This window comes from Quercus robur, chromosome 8 (genome assembly GCF_932294415.1).
Source record: "Quercus robur chromosome 8, dhQueRobu3.1, whole genome shotgun sequence".
NCBI classification, from domain to species: domain Eukaryota; kingdom Viridiplantae; phylum Streptophyta; class Magnoliopsida; order Fagales; family Fagaceae; genus Quercus; species Quercus robur.
Genome location: NC_065541.1, coordinates 6,706,193 through 6,721,956, shown reverse-complemented (window position 1 = coordinate 6,721,956; position 15,764 = coordinate 6,706,193). Strand labels below are relative to the sequence as shown.

The 15,764-nt window shown below is 38.7% G+C and overlaps 1 protein-coding gene across 1 annotated transcript; it reads right to left on the bottom strand.

Annotated features, from left to right (window-relative positions):
• Positions 1-805: 805 nt before the first annotated feature.
• On the bottom strand, positions 806-3,299 carry LOC126694363 (zinc transporter 11). The gene is made up of 3 exons (XM_050390598.1): positions 2,664-3,299; positions 1,627-1,685; positions 806-1,499 (listed from the first exon to the last, which is right to left on the bottom strand). Exons 1-3 carry the CDS (start codon positions 3,130-3,132, stop codon positions 999-1,001), a joined length of 1,029 nt encoding a protein of 342 aa, XP_050246555.1. The 5' UTR covers positions 3,133-3,299; the 3' UTR covers positions 806-998.
• Positions 3,300-15,764: the final 12,465 nt, after the last annotated feature.

Sequence of the window (15,764 nt, the reverse complement as noted above, 5' to 3'; positions counted from 1 at the left end):
TAATGCATTATCTCTGTTTTCTGTTTTCTTGGGAGTTGTGATTTATCAAACTTTCTCCTACTAATTCCATTTTGTATCAGAGCCTTAGCATGATGTACATCCATGGTTGTGAAATTCTCAAAGCCTCATTGTTTCCTGGTTCTCAACGTTGATTTTTGTCTAGTTGTAAGAGCCTGCTAAAATGATCCACATTAATGATATTACTATTCTCTTAATGACGCAACTATAAGTTGGTACACAGAACTGCAGATTTGAACCTTTTCCTGTCTTGATAAGATTCATGCAATATTGTTTGAAAGAGTGATATTAAGAGTACTTCAAATTTTACCATGTATAAGTCTTACTCTTAGCTAACATAAATTGATGTGTCAACTTTAAAACACGAAACAGAGGATGTCAACTTTAAACCACATTTATTGCCATGTTAGTTCAAAATTTTTTTCCAGTAAGATGCCAACTCTTGATTGTGTACTTGAGATGACAATTCCGACACGCTGTACTCCTCCCTGGCTTGAGATGTTGAATTGTTTTGGTTGAGTCTCATCGTTTACTAATGATGAAAGACCTGGGCCATGGAATGAGCTTATACACGCCAAAAGGTGTTGCTTGCAAATTACAATTTTCACTTAGCGATCAGAGACGGAATCTGTGTGACTTGCAAGAAAGCGGCCACTATGAATGCCATTGCCAACACTTTTTAACATTTTGTAAAGGGAAAATAAAGAAGAAGAAAAACATATATACTCTGATTTTTGCTTGGTTCATTCCTCAGAATGACTTCTTAACAAGATAATAAAGAAAAGGATTGGCACTCAATCTATCTCTGTATTAGTTTCTAATAAATATGTCCATTCCAAATTATATAAGCAAGATTCCAAGTTCAAATATGCAGTGGAATGTTCTCTTTCAACTGGAAATCTGTCCCAAGGATCGATCACTGGCAAAACAGTGTTTTAGAAAAACAGGACTAACCAATGGTAAATCTAAAATTTCAGTTCTCAAGTGTCCCAAATCATCACGACAGCAATTACCCCAACGCCTAACAACACTGCCAAAAACCTGTGATGGGGTGTGTCAACCGTGAGAGTCTTCTGGGGTCTGTAACCCTTTGCTAGTAGATGATTTATGGATACATAGATGAACACTCCACATGCAATACCCATTGATATGGCAAAGATCCAATCTGCCACAGCACCCTGAGTTGTGGCATCTATTATGATTCCAATGGCCACCCCAATTGGACTTGAAATGGCAAATGCAAAAGCATAGGCTGCACATGATAAGAAGGGACGGTTTGGAATCATACGAAGGAGAGCAATGCCCATGGCAATGGCAGCAAATATCTTGTGCAAAGAAATTGTCCATAAAGCTTTCCAGGCATCATCTTTTGTTTCTGCAACTCCAATTGCAATGCCCTCAAAAACAGAATGGAAACACAAGGCAACAATCAACAAAATGCTATCCCCAACCGAACCCGGAGGAGCCAGGAAGTGGTGCACCTATTAAGGCATACAAGCAAATATTGATTCAGTCATAGAACCACTAACAAGTTATACACCAAATACTACAACCAAGGAAGAGCTTGCTTGTCTAATGCTAAAATGAATGAATGAGCACGTATCTCACCTGATTCTGTGATTGTAAAGCCACACCATTTTTTGTGCCGTTTCCTTGCCCAACTCCACCTGAAATGAAGGAAAATCGAATAAAGTTATCAATCAAACAGGAAACAGCCATTACACATTTACATCCTCTTCTTGGAGTCAACAGAGGAGATTCACATTTATTTGATCTGTCTAGCTTGATTTGCTTCTTTTGAGACTTTTTGCCTAGAGTTTTATTTGCTTCTTGTAAGCTCAAACTTATTTATTTCAAAAGTTTAATCATCCTAACTCCTTTTGCACCCCAATAGAAAATCACCACAGAATCCAACCCATTGTTGCAGACAACACTGTTTCTTACAAACGTGGCCTTCATATCTATATACTAAATCCAAAAAGCCTAATTACTCACCATGGATTTATCCAAGCTAGCAAACACTTGATAAAATTACCTACCTTTTCCATCTTAATTCTAACTTTTCATGTGCTAATTGAATACAATCAACCTTTCAAAATAAAACAACCAGTTTCACATCTTCCAAAAACAACCAAACCAAACAGTTTCACCAAAAACCCACATGTTAGTTAAACAAAACCAAAACACCCCTTTTTGTGCTTGTTCCCCTGGACCCTGGAAATTACCTACCTTTTCTATCTTAATTCTAACTTTTCATGTGCTAATTGAATACAATCAACCTTTCAAAATAAAACAACCAGTTTCACATCTTCCAAAAACAACCAAACCAAACAGTTTCATCAAAAACCCACATGTTAGTTAAACAAAACCAAAACACCCCTTTTTGCGCTTGTTCCCCTGGACCCTGGAAATTACTTTTCTTCATTTTCTCTCTCTCTCTCTCTGTACTTTTCAGGGAAAAAGCCGGGAGGGGAAATAAATAAATTCAATCACTTTTTCCATCCCATTAATTAATCAGGACCATTATACCAACCTTTAGGATTAACATCTCATTCATCAACATTAATTGACATTATGCTAAGACCCCAAATTAAAAGTAAAAAGAAAAAAGAAAGAAAAAAAAGAAGAAGATTGAATTGGCTTACCTTGAAGCTCGAGATCACCAGCCTTTTCGTCGTTTCTAAACGCATAGGAGACTATGCAATCAGCAACCATGGTCAACAAGTATCCAGCACAAGCCAGCATGAATGCAAAAGGGTACGTTTTGGTAGTCAAGTCCTCGAAAGTTTCATTTGCATCACTCAAAAAGTGCATCATAGCCGTACCCAAAAACACACCCCCAGCAAACTGTGTCCCCAAAACCAAGAACCCCTCGTTCCATTTAAAGAAGTAAGGTGAAACGCCACCAACAAAAGTGGCCACAAATATGATAATCAAGCACCATATTTTCACCAGTACCAATGGCCTTGCCCGAAGGTCAACGCTGCCATTTTCACTGCTATCATCGTCGCCGTCATCGTGGCCACTGTGAGCCGAGGCAGAGAGGATGAGGAAGAGGAATAGGAAAAAGAAGCAGAAGATGGAGAGGGAACGAGACATTGTTTTGTATTGCATGTGGCCGTGTTGCAAATTTGCAAACAATGAGATATATAGTGAGAATTTTTGGAGTTTTGGGTTTGTGGATTGGGTTTTGTGAGTTTGTGATTATCAAGAGGTCAAAGGAGGGACCAAGGTCTAGTTGGCATTGAGTTGTTTGAGTCATTGTATGTTTGTAGTACACAGAAGAGTGAAAAGAGTATGTACTGCAAAGAAGACGAAATAGGAAACAGACTAAAATGTATTTGTACTACATAGAATATGAGAGAATATTTAGTTTTGAGGTGGATGGTAGTTGATGTTGTAAGTTGTAACAGCTGTGTTTCGTAGTAGTTTGGCGAACTCAAACCCACACGCTTTGGCGGCAGGTGGTCTTACACGTCGTGATTAGGTGTCATCCCATGTATAGAGTAATACTAAATATATGAACCTTTTTATAAGAAATTTTACAAATTGCTGGTGGTAAGTGATTATCTATAAATAAAAAAGTGATGCTAATGGTAGACTTAGATGAAAATTAATAAAAAGTTGATCACATCAACAGCTTGTAAAAATATTATAAAATAGTTTGTGACGGTAGTATTACTTATAAGTATATAACATGAGTTTGAATTTAGTTAGGATGGGATGTAAAACCTATGTTTTACACTATCCAATAAGAAATTGCTACATCAGTATTTTACTTAAAATTCAATACATTTTACTACCCCTAAAAACATCTCAATAAATTCCCAAATTTGTTGGATTTATATATGAGTATTAGAATTGATTGGGTGTAGTTGTGTTTATTTTTAAATATGTGATAAGATGATGTGACATGTTAGAATTGGAGGAGTAAAACATAGGTTTTACACCACATTCTTACAGAATTTTATCTCATATAACGACTAGCTTCATCACATGCGCGAAACGCGTACAACGAGACTTTTTATTTTTTGGGTATATACGTTTTACTTATGACAGTTTTATTTTATTTTTTATTTTAAAATGAAGTTGTATTAGTATATATATATATTTTTTTTTAAAAGAAGAGTTGTATTAATAGTTGACTACTAATGTGAAAAAAAAATGTGGAGGTGGGAAAACAGTACGTTTGTGTTAGTACTTGACAACTAACATGAGAGGAAAATGTGGAAGTAACGAGTCTTATCCTCTTTTAGTCATTATCTTGTATGTGTAATAAACTTGTATGAGTCTTATTAATATATAAAAAGATCATAAATAAACTTATTGTATAAGACAATTTTGAAATAATGAGAAAGTCAAAATATTTTTTATTTATCTCTATATATTAAAAGGATTCAAAAAGTTAGTTATGGTTTCAAAAAATGTCAAAAATACCCCTAATCTAATTAGATAATACTTATTCTTAAAAAATAAAAACAATGTTAAAATTGCAATTCAACAAAATTCAAAAACAAAAAAACTAGCATAGAATTTTTTTTTTCCTAAAAATTAGCACACTCTTTATTTTAATATATTTCACCCACGCTTAATACTTTTTTTTTTCCTAAAAATTAGCATACAATAAACTTAGCTTTAGTCCATATCAAATCCTAAATTTTAGTTTCTTAAAAATTTCTTCTACAATAGATAAATTCAAATTGAAAAATTACATTAAACTCAAAATAAATAAATAAAGCCTCATCGCACGCACGAAGCGCATGTGATGAGGCTAGTTTATTTATGTCAATATTTTTCTTTCACTTTTATGTGTTTATTTTTGGGAAGGGGCTACCTAGTCTTATTCATTTGGTCATGTTGGTCTTATTAATCTAAGGTTAGTGTGTATAATAAAAAATTATACTTAGAAAGTCTTCAATGAAAATTTCTTAAATATTTTATGAACAAAATTTCATAAGGATTTGTGAACTGACTAATAGTAAAAAAAAAAAAAAGAAAAAAAAAAAAAGAAAAAAAAGAGGAAAAAATAAATACATGCTTGATGTTGTAGTGTAATGACCTACAATTATTCCAAAAATGTTTATAAAAGAGACGGTATAACATCAAAGCCTTGAGGCCTTTGTTGTATCTTAATTTCTCTTTCATCAGCATCATCATTAAGCCCTAATTATCTGCCACCCAAAACGTTTAACATCATCTACTTTAACCATAATTATAACAGAGCACCATCTAACCTTAACTTGATCTCATCATGAACATCTTGGTTATTGCTACTTATAAGATATCAAAGACATATTCTTGACATTCTTAGTCACCTAAAGATAAGGACGTAGAAAAGAATCTGAAAGCTCACTTGTCTAAATGGTAGAGCTAATTAAGACCTCCAAAATTTTAATTATGGATAGATTAATTTTAGGCTAAAAAGTAAAAACAATTAAAGTGGAATATATGTATTAGCTAATTAATTGGCCAAAGCATTCAACAATTGCATGAATGTAAAAGGTGGTAGGGAAAAGAACATCAAACCCAAGATAACATGCGATGTTTTATCAAAGAGGAAAGTTGAAGAACTCAGCGTAAAAACCTCTCGACAACCCTCCTAGCTGAAATGATCCTCTAGTAAATAAGTTGGAGTGTAAGGTTAATCAAAAAGACCCTTCAAACCCAATCTATCCAGGTACTTGAGGCTTTCAAGCTCCAGCTACCAATGGATTTCTCTAAATCTTGTCTTCACTAGCTTTCTGGATCCTGTAATATCGTCCGATTACATTGCCTACTGGCTTAATTTGGCTAAGCTCCAATGCTTCCCAAAGGGTCCAAAACACTCTCAACACTCAAATTGTGTGTGTGTTGTGTTTGGGTAAAATCTCCTCTCAAGTTTTGACAATAGAAGAGGGGAGACTATAAGGATTTCTCTCTTGAGGATATGTAGCACTCTCTAAAAGGTGGGAGTTATGAAAACTTCAATCTCTAGGGTTTCTATCTAAAATTCTTCTTACAATTTTATGGGTAATGAGGTTATATATTGTGTGGGTGAAGGAGAGGAAATATCACATTAAAAATCCAGCCGTTTAGAGTGCTTGACGACTCATTGGCAAGTGGCCTACTCGAGAGATAGTTGTTAGAGGCACTGTCTTGAGCAAATCTTCACCCTCTTGAGAATAAAGCCATTACAATAAACCCCACAAAATACAAGAAAATAAAATCATGGAATTTACAACAAATTTTTCATGGATTATTGCCAACATAAATTTTATGGAAAACATAACTTAACGACCTCCACATTTGGCTATTCTGGGACAAAGCACCTTATAATAGACTTTAAACTTAAACATGAGCTTGGGAAAATTAGCAAAACTTACTCACACTTGAATCTAAAACATGTGACAAACTTGGAACAAGCTACCTGTTGCCTGAAACACTTGCACAAGAGATGTTAGACTAAGGGTGTCCACGGGTTAGTCCGGGTCAGATTTGTGCCCAACTTGGAACCGACCCGATTCCATCGGGTGGCAGATCGGCGGACCTGCCATCGATTGTTGGACGGATTTTCCCCAGGTCGAGTTGTTTCGCTTAAAATCGAGAGAATAGTGGTAAATGATCAACCACCACTGGATTTGGATAGAGATCACGAGATCACCACTGGATCTGGACGAAGAACTCGAGATCTCCACCCGATCTGGGTGGAAATCGTGAGATCTACACCGGATTTGGGCGGAGAACTCAAGATCTCCACTCGATTTAGACGGAGATCTTGAGATCTCCACCGGATCTAGGTGAAGAACTTGAGATCTCCACTGGATCTAGGCATAGAAAGGGAGATTTCCACTAAAACTGGGCTGATCTGAGAGAGAAAAGGAGGAAAATCAAACAAATCTACCTATTCTTTGGTCGGGTCAGCTCCGGCGGGTTAAGAGAAGTGAAATCGAAACTTAAACCGACAAGGGTTAGGTTTCGTTGGACAAAACCATCATCGACCGCGGTGATGCTCAGGTTGGTCAGCTTTCGATTTTGGTGGCAGTGGGTCGAGCGGGTCCTGGACACCCCTATGTTAGACCATCAAGCTTAAAGCAAGTAGGAAGAAAAACTAAAAATCTAAAAAGTAAAAAGTAAAAAGTAATCAAGTAAATATGATACGTACTATATGAGGAACATGATATATACATTTTTTTTTTGTCTAGTTAGGGTGGTCTTGTCACTTGTGACCACCCTAAGTTACACATGGAGCCGCCCCAGATCTCTACTAGGCTAGTCTTTTCTTTCTTTCCTTCACACGCTACCATTTTCTCCCTTTCTCTCGCCCCTGGCTCTTCTAAAGCAAATCTAAGCAAACTCCTCTCTCTCTCTCTCTCTCTCACACACACACAAAATAGATCTGATCAAAACCTCCCCTAAAACATTAATCTAGCGAACAAGATCTACCACTTTCGGCTTCTAGTGAACAAGATGACCCTCTTCATGATGAAAGATTCTAAGCTTCCTGCAAGTTTTGAACGAATATTTTCAAACAAAAAGCCTAGGTCTGATCAGAATACCCATGCACGATTTATCAAACCAGGCGATTTGACCATGAATCAAGTGGTTCCTTATAAAAATTTAATTTCCAATTTTTGTGTTAAAAAAAAAAAAATTGGTGACTGGTTCTTGGTTAAACTAGGTTTGATTGTCCAATTTGTTTCAATTTTCAAAACCTTGATAAATACGACAAATATAAGCTGAACCAAGATTTGTTATTGGATCCAAAAAAGTTGCAAAACATGACAGAAATTCTTTAGTACTAGTTATAGGCCCGTGTGTTGCACGGTTTTATGAAAAAACTTATAAAATAGATGTATAAATAATTATATATTTTAGTAGATTCAATAAAGATAAAAGAAAAAAATTATCAAGTGTAAATAATTATCTCACTAAAATAAGGGTTTCTTCCTAAAGCTAAATTAAATTGATAATTCCAAATTGTTAAATTGATAATTATTTTAAAAAAATGTACTAAAAATTGAAAAATATAAAATTAATATAATCTTGATAATATTATAAATTAAAATTAAATTTGATAATTCAAGAATACATGTGTAGAACATCTTGATAATTTGATGTAACATAAAAATCAAATAAGAAAATTGTTAAAATTAATCTATTAATTCTAACCATATTTAATCATTAATTCTAAGACCCTAACCCTAAGCATATAAATTAGATCAAAGCTAAGAAAATTAGTTTAAACAAAAGGCAACCAATACACAAAACCTAATCAATTTAATAAAAACAAAATACAAAAACAAAGAAGGAGCCTTTAGAAACTTGACAATGTTTTTGAATGTTTTGAATTCATTAATTAAAATCACATGAAGACAAAAAACCAATAATAACACTAAAGAAAATAAACAAAATGAAAATAGTAATAATAAAAGAAGAAAGAATGCATACCTACACTGTCATGAGATTTAGGTATTCACATATTGAAATAAGCTTTACTTCAAAAAGGATATATAGGGTTATATATATTGGTAGAGTTCCATTTGAAATATAATTCATTTAAACCATATTGAAATTAAAGATATCTAATCATTGTGTTTGTTTTTATCCCATAAAAATTGGAATTAAAAAAAAGGTCATGAATAGAATGGAAAAAAAAAAAAAAAAAAGAAGTTGATTCAACATAACATAACATATAAAAAATTTAAAATTAAAAAAAAAAAAAAAAAAAAAAAAAAAAGAGAAGGAGAAAGTGATTGATAGCTATAAGGAATTTATATATATATATATATATATATATATATATTTATATTTAAATGCCATCAACGTAGAGATTATCAAATTAATGGAGATACATACTTTTTTTGGGATAGATAGAGATTATCAAATTATTGGAGATATATACTGTTCCTTGGGATAGATTATGTTAATCACCTCTTGAAGAATTTGGATTGTGCTTATCCCTTAATAATCAAGTTTTGTAGCTTTATATTGTGATAAAATAATATTAATTTAATAATATTAAAATTTGGAAAATTTAAATGATAAATATTATCTAAATAAAATTTTTGTATGTTAAATATTATCTCCTAATTTAAGAAATATATCCTAACAAATAAAAAATAATGTTAATTAGATGATAAATATTTCTAAATTAAATTTTTGTATGTTAAATATTATCTCTTAATTTAAGAAATATATCCTAAAAAATAAAAAATAATGTTAATCTAAGAATAAATTAGGGCCTGTTTGGGTAAGGAATTTTCGTCACTCAATTTCCGTCACTCAATTTCCATCACTCATCACTCATCACTCATAACTCATAACTCATCACTCATCACTCATCACTCATTTTTTCACACTCATTTGGCAACATCACTTTTATTTTCATCACTCAATTTTTTCACACTATTCATGGGTCCCACACCTGTCAGCCAGTACAGTAGTTTTTTTTATTTTATTTTATTTTATTAATACCCAACTCACCGAAGCTTAAAAAAAAAAAAAAAAAAAAAAAAAAAAAAAAAAACCGAACAGCCAACCCAGGAAAAGAAAAAGAAAAAGAAAAAAAAATAAAAAAAAGGACAACGCCAACCCAGAAAAGAAAAAAAAAAGGAAAAGAAAGAAAAAAAAAAAAAGAACAACGCCAACCCAGAAAAAAAAAAAAAAAAAAAAAAAAAAAAAAAAAAAAAAAAAAACTGAACGGCCAACCCAGGAAAAGAAAAAGAAAAAGAAAAAAAAAAAAAGTCAAAAGGTGGTCAAAAGTTGCGGCTGTGGGTCCCTCATGTGTGTTTATTTACGGGAATGCCATTGAGTTATGAGTTATGGAAACTGAAAACAGCCTTTTGTTGTTTTCAGTTTCCATAACTCATAACTCAAAAATCAGAGAATTGAGTGATGGAAACAGAGTTATGGAAACAGAGTTATCGTTTGGCCAAACAACCTTTTTACTATGGGTCCCACCATTTTTGAGTTATGAGTTATGGAAACAGAGAATTGAGTTATCAAAAAACTCAATCCAAACGGCCCCTTAGAGTCCTGGTAGTATACTATTTTTTTTTAGTTCTTTAAAATTCTAAAAATTTAATTCTTTTTTAGTTAAAGGCCCATGCGTTGCACGGTTTTATCATAAACTTATAGAATATACATTTTATTTGATAAACAATAATCTCTCAAATAATTATTGTGGGGCCAGAGAATTTGTGACCTCGGCCCACTATACATTAGGGCCCAAGGTCCGCGTTGAGGACAGTCGTTGCCGAGGACATGCAGCGAAAGTCCAAATGACCTAGAGATGCAGTCGAGGACGATCCTGTCCTCGGCGTCCCAAGGCCTAGAAGGGAAGAACGACATGCCATCAAAGGCAGCCCCCAAAGCGCTCCCAGAAGAAAAGACGAGTACAGTAGGACTCGCACGAGGGTACAGTGTGGTAGCGGTTCAAGGAAAAGATGTCACCTCCGCATTGAATGCGCCAACAAACGTCCTGGCCACATTGATGGGAAAAGACCCCTGAACAGTGTGGCTTCGGTTACTGCAACTAACAAAAAGTGGGGGAAGGCAGCTGATAGGACAAGCACTCGAGTAGTTACCTGCCTGATCAACCGATGGAAGGTCAGGATCAACTGAGAGGGGCTATATAATGTAAGAATTCATCCACCAGAAAAGGGGAGAGAGCATTATGCATCGACTCTTGAACCATTGTAACCGAAGAAAAAAGGAATAATAAGAACATTAAGCTCCCCAGACGAGGTCCTATGACCGGAGCCGCTCAGGCCGTGCCAGAGAGAAAGTCTTCTTGAACAAACTCAGTTTACCTCTATGCGACCATCATGAACACCATGACTAACAACTGTCCGATGACTAAGGCCTAGTCTTTTAGCCCACTCTCTACAAATTTATTGTTTAGGCCTTAACGTTCGAACCCAATACACCAATTTGAGATCGTTACAAATTGAGTCCTTACAATTGGCGTCGTCTGTGGGAAGGTTTGTGCGTTGGTGCAAGCGGCGGTTAATCATGGTGGGATCAAGCCCCTGTCAACCAAGGGTCCCTTAAAAGAAATAGCTTTGGCGGTGGTGCAAGCTATGCGAAAGCCTCTCCATCATTTTCAGCAGCACGTGGTTGTTGCCCTAACTCAGCTCCCACTGAGGGCTACACTTCGAAGCGCCCGTGGCACGGGCAGTTCTAGGGGCTTTTAACATAAAGTTTATGCCCCACACATATGCCAAGGGGCTAATCCTCGTAGGATCAAGAAAATATAAGTTTTGGACAGAACCAAGGTCTTGCATGGTCCTCAGACTCAAACCTATGGGGAAACCAACTACTTCAAGAAAATATAAGTTTTGGATAGAACCAAGGTCTTGCATGGTTCTTGGACTCAAACCTATGAGGAAACCAACTACTTCAAGAAAATATAAGTTTTGGACAGAACCAAGGTCTTGTATGGTTCTCGGACTCAAACCTATGGGGAAACCAACTACTTCAAGGAAATCGAGGTACCAAACATGGCCTAAGAACACGCTCGGCACCTCGGATGATGCATTTAGTTCCCTAGAAGAATGTGTAGACGCAAACTCAACGCCCCATGGGCGTGGGTAAGTTAGAATTCTGGGATGTAATTCCAAATACATCATATGCACAACCATTCATACATGTTAAGATAGCTAATTCAAAAACCATGAGATTCGCAGCAATGATAAATATCGGCAAGGGCAACGAACGTATAATTTAAAGGAAAAAGGAAGAAAGAAATTTCATACATATGGTCAAAGAGTTTAGTTACAAGCAAATCCTAAGGTCCTCAAAACAAAAGGGAAACTATCTAACAGCTAAACTGAAAACAAACACAAAAGTTGGCCAGGGCTCCTACTTCTTCAATTTTGTTTTGGCCGCTTCCTGGGGAGGCTGAGCAGGATTAGCCTTGGGACCCTGAGAAGCATCCCCTTCCTGGGGAGGCCGAGCAGGATTAGCCTCAAGGCCCTCGGAGACATCAGCAAGGGGAATGACCTGAAGGGGTTGAACCAAGAGGGCCGGCTCCTCGGCAACAAAGATCTGAGCACTGACTATGGACTTAGCAGCCTCCTGAGGCATCTCAGGATTCATACCTCCAGGTGTTTCTGTCATCCCATGAAGCTCTCCTCCCTTAGTCGACTCATCAGGAGTGAGAACGAGCTGAGCAGCTTCTAGCTGAGCAGCTTCAGTCTCCTAGGGAGCGCTCACAGCCTCGGAGCTGGCGGAGGCGGTCTCACGGATAGCTGGATGATAGTACACCTTCTTCGCCTTCCACAGGTCGGATAAAGCCTTCACTCCAGCTCGTTTGAGGGTTTTATTCCAAACCTAGGAGCAGTATAGCCTGCATACACCAGGGGTTTGAGCTTTAAGGGTGGCTTGGGTATCAGCCACCCCCGCATCGTAAGCCTCATCCTCGGCCTTGTCCTTGGAGGTCTCGGCCTCAGTCTTGGCAGACTTAGCCTCTGTCTTGGCCCTCACGGCTTCGTCCCTGACCCATTTCGCGACGTCCTTATCCCTCACTGCCTCGGTCAGTTTCTTCTTTAAATCACCGATCTGCTCCTTGGCGATCTCCAATTGCTCCTCGGCAGCAAGCAGGCGCCTCGTCTGGTCCTCGGCCTGTTTTTGGGCACCGGCCAAACCTGTCTCAGCACTATCCCTGGCCTTGGTCATCTCCTTTAAGTCCTCCTTGGCCTTCGCGAGGTCAGCCTCGGAATTTTTAAGGGTTCATGTGGCCTCTATACGTTTATTACGCTCAAGTTTTGCGGACTTACTCTGCCTCTTAACTTCATCCTCCAACCTATAGGTGGCCTGGACGGCCTGCCAATTGAAACAAACACATTATGAACGAGAATCTAGGAGCAAGAATCGACAGAGTCATAGGTTTTAGAAGTCTTACCATACCCAGGTACCTCTTCATGCTGAGGAAAACCTCCTGCATCCTCATACTCTTCAACTCTTTCATATCAATGGGAAGCAGCAGGGTCCTCTCTAACGCGTCGGCCACATAAGCGCCTTCGCCGTCTCCAAGGTTCCTCATAGATGCATCTTCCATCAATGGCTCCCCATGGAGCATTGGGGCAAGAAGCCAGCATTCGGCTCGGATTGGGCATCGATCCCTTTCCCCTGGCCTTGATGCCCGATCTTTAATTGTTTTTGAGCTCGCGGGGCTTCGTCCTCCTCTCAAAAGGATTGGGATTTCCTCCCGTCCATTGGTTCCTTACCCTTGGGACTCTTCTTTCTCTTTGGGTTGGTGGGCTCAGGCCAAGGAGGCAGAGTTGATTGGGGAGGAGCAGGAAGTTTGGGTCGGGGAGATTGTGGTTGCGATCGGGAAGGAGAAGACCTATTCTGGACAGGTTGGGGCTGTGGTGGGGGAGTTGGAACACTGGGTTGCGACCTTCCCTGTGCACCATTCCCCGGCTGACCCTCAATGAGGTCGAACAAGCTGGTCGGGGGGTTTTCTCTTAAGACCCATCTCCGCTCAAGAGGATGTTCCCACTGACAACAGTTCCGCCTCGGACAAGTCAGGGTCACCCAGGTCACCAGAAGGATCCTCGGATGGGTCAGCTTGGTCAAATACCCCGAACCCCTCTTCGGACAGACCCAAATCACCCTCGTCCTCCGCTACTTGGTGGGACGGGGAAGAGCCCGCCAACAGGATGCCCTCCGGGACAGGAGATCTTTCAGAGATCAAAAACCCGTGCTCGACTACAGTGATTTTCTGAAACCGAGGATCGTTAGCTCTGATCATTTGCTTCGGGGCGGCAAATGACTTCTGGATGGGATCGTACCCTAAGATTTTGTGAGCAGTTCTGACTTGACCATCCTCGTCTTTTACAAAAACCGCCACCTTGAGAACGGTTTCCAAATCCGCCCGGTTGATCAGATGAAAGTGTCGGTAAAAGGCGTGTAGATCTGCAAAAAAAAGGCATGTTCATAGTTAGTAACCGAACCACACAAAATTAAGACTGCGCAAAAGATTGGCCCCCTCCTACTCTCTACACCCCACCTGGTTCTCTCTCCACAATTGGGCAAGGAAGGCCATCGTGCCACTCCCCAGATACAATAAGAAAGTCCTTGTTCAATCCTTTGTTGGACTCAGGGAGGCACTGGATTAGCCAAACCCTATCATCTCTCGTCTTCATGTAGTAGGATTTGCCCCTCAAATGTTGGAGGTTGTAGCACCAGTTTACGTCGTGATGGGTTAGTCTTAGCTCCATTTTTTCGTTTAAGGCGTCCACACAACCCAGAATCCTAAATACGTTAGCAGTGCATTGGGTGGGAGCTAATTGGAAATGCCTAAGGTAACTCCTCATTACCGGCCCTATGGGGATTCTCACACCCCCATCTACAAAGGTGAGAAGGGGAATCACCACCTCGCCCGTTCTTCTCTTAAGATGCCACTCCCCCTCCTTACAGTACCTCAAATTCACATTGAGGGGTATCCTATAGTCGGTGATGAACTTTTCCATCGCCTCTTCGGTCTCAACCAACTTTTTTAATTTAACCATCTCTAGGAACTGCTAAACAGACTCAGGGGATGACGGGAGAAGGAGAGGAACAAGAGAAAAATAAACCCAGAAGAGAAAAGGCACGAGTTAGTGAGAGCAGAAAACTTACAGAAAGAAGGAAAAGTTCCTCGGACAGGCTTTTTATGCTGGAGAGAGAGACTTGAATTTGGATGGAAGTTTGACTGAACCCAGGATATGTGCGCTAGAACTCTTAAGTGCAAAAGTGAAGAGACAAATCAGTTCTAAAAATTATTTATACCTCTCATCAAAAGTAACTGTGCGAATTTTCCCGCCCATAAAGGTAAGGAAATCTCTACCGTTAGATTACCATCGCACCATTGAATGTGGGAAGCACAGAGCCGCCCGCATTTAATGAAGACGCATTTCACCTACCAAGGCTCCAAGAACGTGTCTCGGGCAGACGAAGAGTCTCTGGTACTGATGGATGATAAGGATTGACAAGCTATGATAGAGGCTTGATGTCATCAAAACCCTCTTCTCCGTTCGAGGAGCCGGACAGCAGGATTTTGAGGGGCTATTGTGGGGCCAGAGAATTTGTGACCTCGGCTCACTATACATTAGGGCCTAAGGCCCGCGCCGAGGAGAGTCGTTGCCAAGGACATGTAGCGAAAGTCCAAATGTCCTAGAGATGCAGCCGAGGACGATCCTGTCCTCGGCATCCCAAGGCCTAGAAGGGAAAAACGACACGCCATCAAAGGCAGCCCCCAAAGCGCTCCCAGAAGAAAAGACGAGTACAATAGAACTCGCACGGGGGTACAGTGTGGGAGCGGTTCAAGGAAAAGATGTCACCTTCGCATTGAATGCGCCAACAAACGTCCTGGCCACATTGATGAGAAAAGACCCCTGAACAGTGTGGTTTTGGTTATTGCAACTAACCAGAAAGTGGGGGAAGGCGGCTGATGGGACAAGCACTTGAGTAGTTACCTGCCTGATCAACAGATGGAAGGTCAGGATCAACTAAGAGGAGCTATATAATGTAAGAATTCATCCACCAGAAAAGGGGAGAGAGCATTATGCATCGACTCTTGAACCATTGTAACCGAAGAAAAAAGGAATAATAAGAACATTAAGCTCCTCGGATGAGGTCCTATGACCGGAGCCGCTCAGGCCGTGCCAGAGAGAAAGTTTTCTTGGACAAACTCAGTTTACCTCTGTGCGACCAATCTTTAGAAGACATTTGAGTCCAATCTTTAGAAGACATTTGATAAAAATAAATAAATTACATAAAAT